Source organism: Semicossyphus pulcher, unplaced genomic scaffold, assembly GCF_022749685.1.
Source record: "Semicossyphus pulcher isolate SPU_LCO1_2020_fin unplaced genomic scaffold, fSemPul1.0.p SCAF_24, whole genome shotgun sequence".
In the NCBI taxonomy this organism is placed as follows: Eukaryota; Metazoa; Chordata; class Actinopteri; order Labriformes; family Labridae; genus Semicossyphus; species Semicossyphus pulcher.
Window position 1 is genome coordinate 15,100,867 of NW_027211698.1, and position 10,511 is coordinate 15,111,377.

The 10,511-nt window shown below is 44.1% G+C and overlaps 3 protein-coding genes across 3 annotated transcripts; all 3 read right to left on the bottom strand.

The window, feature by feature from the left end:
• Window positions 1–105: 105 nt before the first annotated feature.
• On the bottom strand, window positions 106–3,524 carry LOC138603316 (tubulin alpha chain-like). Its single transcript, XM_069675016.1, has 4 exons — window positions 3,476–3,524; window positions 1,738–1,960; window positions 1,463–1,611; window positions 106–1,305 (listed from the first exon to the last, which is right to left on the bottom strand). The coding sequence occupies exons 1-4, from the start codon at window positions 3,476–3,478 to the stop codon at window positions 331–333; spliced, it is 1,350 nt and encodes a 449-aa protein (XP_069531117.1). The 5' UTR covers window positions 3,479–3,524; the 3' UTR covers window positions 106–330.
• Window positions 3,525–4,884: 1,360 nt separating this feature from the next.
• On the bottom strand, window positions 4,885–7,068 carry LOC138603369 (tubulin alpha-1A chain-like). Its single transcript, XM_069675115.1, has 4 exons — window positions 7,042–7,068; window positions 6,351–6,573; window positions 6,112–6,260; window positions 4,885–6,034 (listed from the first exon to the last, which is right to left on the bottom strand). Exons 1-4 carry the CDS (start codon window positions 7,042–7,044, stop codon window positions 5,054–5,056), a joined length of 1,356 nt encoding a protein of 451 aa, XP_069531216.1. The 5' UTR covers window positions 7,045–7,068; the 3' UTR covers window positions 4,885–5,053.
• A 1,567-nt stretch (window positions 7,069–8,635) lies between these two features.
• LOC138603367 (tubulin alpha-1D chain-like) lies at window positions 8,636–10,119 on the bottom strand. The gene is made up of 3 exons (XM_069675102.1): window positions 9,924–10,119; window positions 9,709–9,857; window positions 8,636–9,619 (listed from the first exon to the last, which is right to left on the bottom strand). Exons 1-3 carry the CDS (start codon window positions 10,102–10,104, stop codon window positions 8,636–8,638), a joined length of 1,314 nt encoding a protein of 437 aa, XP_069531203.1. The 5' UTR covers window positions 10,105–10,119.
• Between the last annotated feature and the right edge of the window lie 392 nt (window positions 10,120–10,511).

Below are 10,511 nucleotides of genomic sequence, written 5' to 3' on the forward strand. Positions count from 1 at the left end.
GCAAATGACATGAAATCTTTATTTAAAAAAATGGGGAGGTATTCGTTTAGTGCTAGAAAAGCAACAAGCCTAAAAACTGTTTTAAAAAAAAAACAGGACAAAGACTGACTTTGTTCTTTTATTTTGTTCTTTTATTAGTTTGCACAATTAAAAACAAGACAGGACACTCATGTAGCTCGCTGGAATGTGCACGCTTAAAGGAATGAGTCCAGTATTGCTGAACAACCACAGGAACTTTCTGGAACAGGTGGACTGCAAAGCATTGACAGAAAACTTTATGGAACAGGTGGACTGCTATGGAAACACAGCGAGCTACAGACGTTTAGGAGCTCAGTACTCTTCTCCTTCATCTTCCTCCCCCACGCTGTCGGTGCCAACCTCCTCATAATCCTTCTCCAGAGCAGCCATGTCCTCTCTGGCCTCTGAGAACTCCCCCTCCTCCATCCCTTCTCCCACGTACCAGTGGACGAAGGCCCTCTTGGCGTACATCAGATCGAACTTGTGGTCGAGTCGAGCCCAGGCCTCAGCGATTGCGGTGGTGTTGCTCAGCATGCACACGGCCCTCTGCACCTTGGCCAGGTCTCCTCCAGGAACCACAGTGGGGGGCTGATAGTTGATGCCCACCTTGAAGCCTGTGGGACACCAGTCCACAAACTGGATGGTGCGCCTGGTCTTAATGGTGGCAATGGCGGAGTTGACATCTTTGGGCACCACATCTCCACGGTACAGGAGGCAGCAGGCCATGTATTTTCCATGACGAGGGTCACATTTAACCATCTGATTGGCTGGCTCAAAACAGGCGTTTGTGATGTCAGCCACAGAGAGCTGCTCATGATAGGCCTTCTCTGCTGAGATAACTGGGGCGTAGGTGGCCAGGGGGAAGTGGATACGAGGGTAGGGCACCAAGTTGGTCTGGAACTCTGTCAGGTCCACGTTCAGGGCACCGTCAAAGCGCAGGGAGGCGGTGATGGAGGAGACAATTTGTCCAATCAACCTGTTGAGGTTAGTGTAAGTGGGACGCTCGATGTCCAGGTTCCTGCGGCAGATATCGTAGATGGCCTCGTTGTCCACCATGAAGGCGCAGTCAGAGTGCTCCAGGGTGGTGTGTGTTGTCAGAATGGAGTTGTAGGGCTCCACCACAGCTGTGGACACCTGAGGAGCAGGGTAAACAGCAAACTCCAGCTTGGACTTTTTGCCGTAGTCGACAGAGAGACGTTCCATCAGCAGAGAGGTGAAGCCAGAGCCAGTTCCTCCTCCAAAGGAGTGGAAGATGAGGAAACCCTGGAGCCCTGTGCACTGGTCAGCCTGGGAAACAAAAATGGGTTTAAAATGTGGTCAAGTCACATGGATTTGAAAATTTTGCAATTAAGTTATTGTGCAGGCTTGATTTTTTTGTCAAGTCACATGGCCCAACATGGTCACTATGCAACACATCCAGAATTATTTGAGAATTTGAGCTCACCAGTTTGCGGGTCCTGTCAAGAACCAGGTCAATGATCTCCTTTCCGACCGTGTAGTGACCACGGGCGTAGTTGTTGGCTGCGTCCTCCTTGCCAGTGATCAGCTGCTCGGGGTGGAACAGCTGGCGATAAGTTCCTGTACGGACCTCATCTGAGGAGCAACAAGAATAACGTCTTACAGCGCTGTACCATTGCAATCAGAGCTTTCACATTTTTCTATTTCTTATTATTGGGTTGGTTATATTCAGTTTCCCTTTGTTTAGTAAAATCTGTTTACCAATGACAGTTGGCTCCAGGTCCACAAAGATGGCTCTGGGAACATGTTTGCCAGCTCCTGTCTCACTGAAAAAAGTGTTGAAGGAGTCGTCTCCTCCTCCAATGGTCTTGTCGCTGGGCATCTGACCATCCGGCTGAATGCCATGCTCCAGGCAATACAGCTCCCAGCATGCATTGCCCATCTGGGCTCCGGCCTGGCCGACATGCATAGAAATACACTCACGCTGTGGGGGAAAAAAGATAACATTTTCTTAAGTCTTTAAATAACATTTCATCGTTTCAACAACTGATATCATGTTTATGACTATGCACAATTAAGCAGCACATTGACTGACCCAGATCACACATCAACTATTCTCTAGAGGCTTTGTCTCATGATATGGCCTGGTTTAGTTTTTATAAAAAGAAACACCATCACTATATAATTTTGAAGGGGTGTGGTGCTCAACTGCCAACAAATAGTGATATATGGTTTCCATGACTTAATGAGTCATTAAAGGGTTGTTTACATAAACTAAACAAACTAATGTAGCATTCTAATTCAATAATGAATTTGGTCTAATACCTCAAAAGAATGTAAAACACCTACTACTACTACTACTACAGGAAAAACCTTCCGATTTGTCAAAATGGAAACAAACATTAATGGCATCTTAACTGACTAATCTTTAAATGTGAAAAATCGAAATTTTAATGTTTTCCTATTTGGTGTTGAAAATGGACTGGGCTCTTTAATTGTGATAGCTACAGCACAACAGCCATTTTCTGACAAAAAAATTATTGATTAATTATTAATTGACTTTGGAAAGAATCATAGCCTCAAGGGATCTTAGCAAAATTCTCATTTGTTTAAAAGAAAATGGCTGACAAAAACGTTAACCAAATATAAACTAACATCTTAATGTTTTAGTCAACCTAGCGTCATCATCTACCATCAGCGAGTTCTTTTAGCGGAAGCTTTTAACAGTCTTTAGCCTTAGGGGACAAAATTGTGTCGCTCTGATGAGTCATGTCTGCGGAGTCACGTGGTGGCTTACTGCAGGCCCGTAGGGGGTTAAATCTGCCCTCCCACCCCTCCCTAACGGAGGCTGCGCAGTAGCACATCAGATCAGCGGGAGGGGGGAAAAAAAGAGAAAAAACCGCCAAACAGGGAGGAGAGTAAAAAAAATCCTGACGAACTGTAAAGGTTCTGCTCCCTGCCCCCCACGCCACTGCAAATTCCTACCTTTGTGTAACGTTCACGGACAGGGCGTTAACTGATGGCGTCTTCTAGCTCTCAGACTGGGATAATGTCCCTCTAAACATTCACTCCGTGCATGTATGCGAGACAAAGAATCTAAAGGGTACACGGTTTCCATCAAACTCTTGCAACTACAAATTTATTGCGTAGATGTACGTTAAGGATTTAAAGCCGGAAAAGTTCGACGGTTTAACGGTTAATTTTCCATCCATTGTGATCTTAACTGCGCCAGTACTTTGACCACGCTCCCCGTGATGTAACTCCAATATACAAAGAGGATTAAAACCGAGGAACAGCAAATTTCAAGTTGAGTTGATTGAAGAACGTGGATTTCTATGTATCAGTATACCTAAACATTACCTATAAAACATACAAGTTAGATATCTTAATGGGAGACGAATTTTATATAAAATATTTGCTATTTAAAAAACACCATTGTCGGCCGAGAGCGAGAGGCCATATTTTAAACCTGAAATACATTTTTTGCCTCAATACTCACCATTTTTTCTGATTGAGTTTTTCCTTCCCGCCGACGTTGAAGAATCGGTTCCTGAAGGCAGTACTGAGGAGCGTCAGTGCCGCTTGGGTTATTTATACTTTTCCAAGGAGGTGGAGCCTAAGCGGCGGTTTGAATGTCTTTCTGGCGGTAGCGAACGTTAGTGCTGCTGCATTCAACTGCAGTCCGAAATATTCTGATTCCTACAGTTTAGCTGCGTCATTGAAAGAAAATTTAAAGATAATCTGTTTTTTGGAGGCCAAGCAGTTGAATTTGTGCCTCATATAAAATAATCACTTTCACATTTTGACTTTGGAACTATTGATGCCATTCAATTGTCAAGAGTAATGCTTTTCAGATAAAATATATTGAACAAGACAGGTATTCAAGGATGCCTTAAGATTACTAGTATAAGGGATTCTAAAGTGAAAAAGAAGACGCCATTGGTTGCAAATGATAACTGTATAAAGATGGTTGCAAACATACAGACATAACATAAACATACAAACATAAAATAAAGCCATACCTTCTGGTCAGAAAGAAAAGAGGGAAAAGAGTTTAAGTAAGGAGATTTGTTAGCTATAATTGGTAATTGGTAAATCAGTAAACACACACTTCACACAGTACCACACTCTCTGTTTTCTCAATGATATGGTCAAGCAATGTTTCATTATTTGTATAGCTACAAAGTACTCAGTAAAAAAACTGGTAACTTTTTCTAAATGGCATGCTTCTTTCCTAAAGTAAATAATGCCATTTGAAAATGAATTATGCAATATTGGAGAAACAACTTACAACACAGGCTCTGTTTTATTGTTATTTTAAGTGTAACTCTAAAAGTGAACAAAACCACTTACAATCTGTGGTCCCTCAGCTTGGGGTGGTGAATTTAGGAAAGGCCCCTGAAGGCAGCATAAAATACAGCGACTCTACTATGTGCTGTATATGAAGGCTCTCAGTCTCACTTATAGTAACAACACAGTAACAACACATCCATTTATTCAATTATAATTTATGACTTAGTTAAATAAACCTAATTAAAGGCATGTAACTGAAATGTTTGTGCCAAAAGCCATCAATACAAATGCTTTCTTGAAAATATACAGGGAGATTTGCTAATAATTTAAAACACTTGGCGTATAATTATGAAAAAATAAAACACTGTAACTGATTCTCATTTATTCATTAGGAAGGAAGACTGAACTGTACAACCTATTGCAAGATGACTCCAGATTTAATCCTGAGGTATTTGTGTTATGTAAGGGGCATTATATATGCTGTGAGAAAGAGTTCTCAATGCTCAATGTCCAGTGGTTATGAAAGAAGTGAAGTGAGTAAAGCCTGAGCAATGCATTCATTTAGGTCTGTGTTTAGACACTGAAATAAAAGCACACCAATTAAAGCATGTTCAGTTTATTGTTTCAGGATAAAAACAGATAGCAAAGATGATATCTTGACACTTAATTCCTCATAATCTATCTTGAAAACAACAAGAATGCAGATCATACAGGGCTTCAAATCTATTCATAAAAATGTGTCAAATATAGAATATCATTGTAAATTGGGAGTGTTATCTCAAACTTAGTATTCCTCCCCCTCTTCCTCTCCTTCATCCCCGATGCTATCAGTGCCCACCTCCTCATAATCCTTCTCCAGAGCCGCCATGTCCTCTCTGGCCTCTGAGAACTCCCCCTCCTCCATCCCTTCTCCCACGTACCAGTGGACGAAGGCCCTCTTGGCGTACATCAGATCAAACTTGTGGTCGAGTCGAGCCCAGGCCTCAGCGATTGCAGTGGTGTTGCTCAGCATGCACACGGCCCTCTGCACCTTGGCCAGGTCTCCTCCAGGAACCACAGTGGGGGGCTGATAGTTGATGCCCACCTTGAAGCCTGTGGGACACCAGTCCACAAATTGGATGGTGCGCTTTGTTTTGATGGTGGCAATGGCGGAGTTGACATCTTTGGGCACCACATCTCCGCGGAATAACAGGCAGCAGGCCATGTATTTTCCATGACGAGGGTCACATTTGACCATCTGATTGGCTGGCTCAAAACAGGCATTGGTGATTTCAGCAACTGATAACTGCTCATGATAGGCCTTCTCTGCTGAGATAACTGGGGCGTAGGTGGCCAGGGGGAAGTGGATACGAGGGTAGGGCACCAAGTTGGTCTGGAACTCTGTCAGGTCCACGTTCAGGGCACCGTCAAAGCGCAGGGAGGCGGTGATGGAGGAGACAATTTGTCCAATCAACCTGTTGAGGTTAGTGTAAGTGGGACGCTCGATGTCCAGGTTCCTGCGGCAGATATCGTAGATGGCCTCGTTGTCCACCATGAAGGCGCAGTCAGAGTGCTCCAGGGTGGTGTGGGTTGTCAGAATGGAGTTGTAGGGCTCCACCACAGCTGTGGACACTTGGGGAGCCGGATAAATGGCAAACTCCAGCTTGGACTTTTTGCCGTAGTCGACAGAGAGACGCTCCATCAGCAGAGAGGTGAAGCCAGAGCCGGTTCCTCCTCCAAAGGAGTGGAAGATGAGGAAACCCTGGAGCCCTGTGCACTGGTCAGCCTGCAGGAAAGTTATTAATCATGACTCTGTGATTGATGCGGCTGAAATTAAATATGAAGTAATTCAAGCACACTCACCAGTTTCCGAATCCTGTCAAGAACTAGGTCAATGCTCTCCTTGCCGATGGTGTAGTGACCGCGGGCATAGTTATTGGCTGCATCTTCCTTTCCAGTGATCAGCTGTTCAGGATGGAAGAGCTGGCGATAGGTTCCTGTACGGACCTCATCTGTAATTGGAAAAAATGTAAGATACTATCAAGTTCTTTGTTATATATCCTTCATGTGTCTGCTGCCAAGACATGATTTTATGATTTTACCGATGACAGTTGGCTCCAGGTCCACAAAGACAGCTCGTGGAACGTGTTTGCCAGCTCCTGTCTCGCTGAAGAAGGTGTTGAAGGAGTCGTCTCCTCCTCCGATGGTTTTATCACTAGGCATCTGACCGTCCGGCTGGATGCCGTGCTCCAGGCAGTACAGCTCCCAGCATGCATTGCCTATCTGAGCTCCAGCTTGACCAACATGGACAGAAATACATTCACGCTGCAAGAACAAGTGGTTCAGACATTTGTTGTTGTTTTTTTTAAATGTAATTTAAAAGTCCAAATGGTACATCCTATTCAGCAGCTCCAGTTTCAACCAATTAGGAAAATCAAGATCATTCATTAAACCTTTAAGGTGTGGGTGTAAAGTGTTACTTAACTCTATTGTCACTTAGTAACAGAAAGTGATTAGTGATAGTCACTGAACATACATGCTTAAAATTGGTTGCAGAAAATATTAAAAAAGCACCAAAGACTGTGTCTCACTTAAGGTATGAAGGACACATAAAAAATCCCCCAACAGCCACCTAGCCCTCGAAGGGATCTAATTGTACTCCAGAATGACATGATAGAGTCAGTTAACAGCTCTGAAATCTGACAGGTCTCCAGAATTTCTTATCAAGGTGTTTTTTGATCATTTATGGAAGGTCACTCATGTGTAAAACTTAAAGAATAAAGGTTTCCTCACCATGTTTTCGTAGCTTGAATCAGTCCCTTGTCACCTGAAATGAGTGGCTGGGGATGTTGTGTCAAGTACAAGCGCAGGATGCTGCTTTATAGTGCTCCATCTCTAGGCAACAGCCTGGCATGTTGTGGTAACTGGAGAAGCTGGAGAAGCAAACACCATCTCTTTTGATGAAAGATGAGGCGGATGGAGCACAAGGAAGAAAATCAACTGGAATGCTCCCCTGCACAGATCTTAGGGGCAAGGGCTGTTCTTACACAAATGAGTAACCACCAACAAAGACCAGACTACTGTGAAATATAACCCTTATTTGTTCCTCCTCTCCTCTAATGTCAGGTTATTGATTTGAGGCATGTTAGTTGTTGTTACTCTGCAGTGAACAGGTACATGTTCAAACTTGCTCATGGGCGCTTAAACAGGCAGTTTGTCGCTTGCTGGTGGATCAAACTTTTGACCTTTCAGTTACTCGACAGAAAGAGGTGGTGCACATAAAAACATAAAATTGTAATGTAGCACTGATAAAATGAATACTTGGCCCTGTTAACATGACAACTATAGAGCCTCTGTGTCCTTATCTCGTAGAGAAAAGAAAGCAGATATCTCCCCAGAGTGACCTAAATAGTCTTTTGTTACAGATCACCATTGCACCACCACTCTGGTAGAGATTCATTTGCAATGCAAAGGTAGCTGCCTTAACATTAGAGCACACTTCTCTCACAGACAGCTGACATTTGAGATCAATGTTTCTTTTCCATCAGGTTACAGACCTGTTAAATATTTCCAGGAAGTTTTTTTGAGCCCCAGAAAGAGAAAATGAGTTTGCTGGTCGTATTGAGTTTGCTGGCTGCATGCAATACTTAAAGCTGGAGATTAAGAAAGAATTATTATTTCTAATTCTGATTAAGCATTTTCCCCAGACAGATTTAGGCCAGTATTGTTTTTGACCGACTTGCTGAATGGGTATGTGTTAATCAGAGTGCTTTTGAGATCTGCTAACCTTCAATAATTCCTTAAGTATTGTTTTAATGACAAGATTTATTGTTCAATGATGGTCTTGGTAAGGCTTCAGAGCCTTTCCTTCAAGACAAGAGAGAAACTCTTTAGTTGATCCTTTATAGTGACAAAACTATTGTGTTAACATCAGTGTACTCTATTGCTTGAGGTCAAATGGCGGTTATATGTTTAACCTGTGCGTCCGTAGGTACCCTTAGAGACATAATGACAAACTGCCAAGTAAGAATTGCCAAAGCACGCTTCAATATAGTTTTCATGGTTACTCTTTTCTAAAGCCTTGTTTGCCCTTGGGTGGCTGCTGATCTTAACTGCTGATGCAGAGGTGTGTGCATAGCAATCAATGGCAACACTCTCATTGCTTGAGTACACACAAGCTAGTGGGGGAAACTTTACCTTTTCAACAGATTTTCTCTCAAATCAGACACACAAATGCTCTGAAGTTTTGCTTTATTTTCCATGTAGTATTCTTGCCTTGAAGTGAAAAATGAATACATCTATTATTGCAGTATTGTGTTAATAGAAATACATCAGCATCTTAGTAGTGTATAGGATTAGGATGAATCAAACATCTTCTTTTAAGCTGTTAGTACTCTTCCCCTCCCTCTTCCTCTCCTTCATCCCCGATGCTATCAGTGCCCACCTCCTCATAATCCTTCTCCAGAGCAGCCATGTCCTCTCTGGCCTCTGAAAACTCCCCCTCCTCCATCCCTTCTCCCACGTACCAGTGGACGAAAGCCCTCTTGGCGTACATCAGGTCGAACTTGTGGTCGAGTCGAGCCCAGGCCTCAGCGATTGCGGTGGTGTTGCTCAGCATGCACACGGCCCTCTGCACCTTGGCCAGGTCTCCTCCAGGAACCACAGTGGGGGGCTGATAGTTGATGCCCACCTTGAAGCCTGTGGGACACCAGTCCACAAACTGGATGGTGCGTTTTGTTTTGATGGTGGCGATGGCAGTATTCACCTCCTTTGGCACCACATCTCCACGGTACAGGAGGCAGCAGGCCATATACTTTCCATGACGAGGGTCACATTTGACCATCTGATTGGCTGGCTCAAAACAGGCGTTGGTGATCTCTGGTACTGATAACTGCTCATGATAGGCCTTCTCTGCTGAGATAACTGGGGCGTAGGTGGCCAGGGGGAAGTGGATACGAGGGTAGGGCACCAAGTTGGTCTGGAACTCTGTCAGGTCCACGTTCAGGGCACCGTCAAAGCGCAGGGAGGCGGTGATGGAGGAGACAATTTGTCCAATCAACCTGTTGAGGTTAGTGTAAGTGGGACGCTCGATGTCCAGGTTCCTGCGGCAGATATCGTAGATGGCCTCGTTGTCCACCATGAAGGCGCAGTCAGAGTGCTCCAGGGTGGTGTGGGTGGTCAGGATGGAGTTGTAGGGCTCCACCACAGCTGTGGACACCTGAGGAGCAGGGTAAACAGCAAACTCCAGCTTGGACTTTTTGCCGTAGTCGACAGAGAGACGTTCCATCAGCAGAGAGGTGAAGCCAGAGCCGGTTCCTCCTCCAAAGGAGTGGAAGATGAGGAAACCCTGGAGCCCTGTGCACTGGTCAGTCTGCAAGAAAACAGAACAACAGAATTCCCACAACAGAACACTTTTTTACATTCAGAGCTAAATATGAATCTTTTTGGAAGCAAACTCACCAGTTTACGAATCCTGTCAAGAACTAGGTCAATTAGCTCCTTGCCGATGGTGTAGTGACCTCGAGCATAATTGTTGGCTGCATCCTCCTTACCTGTGATCAGCTGCTCAGGGTGGAACAGCTGGCGGTAGGTTCCTGTTCGGACCTCATCTGTCAACAGAGAAAATCAATAGTTCCTGTTCAACTTACAGTATCAGAAAATAAAAAAGCTCTTACCGATGACAGTTGGCTCCAGGTCCACAAAGACAGCTCGTGGAACATGTTTGCCAGCTCCAGTCTCGCTGAAGAAGGTGTTGAAGGAGTCATCTCCTCCTCCGATGGTCTTGTCGCTGGGCATCTGACCGTCAGGCTGAATGCCGTGCTCTAGGCAGTAGAGCTCCCAGCATGCATTGCCCATTTGGACGCCAGCCTGACCAACATGGATAGATAAGCACTCACGCTTGAAGAACACAAAAAAAGAGGTCAAGTTAGTAAGGTCTTGGACTGCCATTTTGGGTTAAATACGAATGTGCTGAATAAGATGACATCCTTCACATCCTTAAAATTACAAATTGTGATAAATATGTGTTTTATGAAGCTTTTTTTCTTAAGCAAGATGGCAAAGAACATGCACTTTAAAGCTATGAAACTTAGCTTACCATGACTATAGATTCCTGCTGCTGATGCTTAGGGGAATCTACTGTCGGTGTGTCCTCATGTCTCCAGTATTTATAGGTCCTCCAGACTCTATGGTAACACTCTTTGTTACTACAAACCAGGGTTAACTGAGTTAAGTAGAGGGGAAAAGCAAATAATTTAGCTATG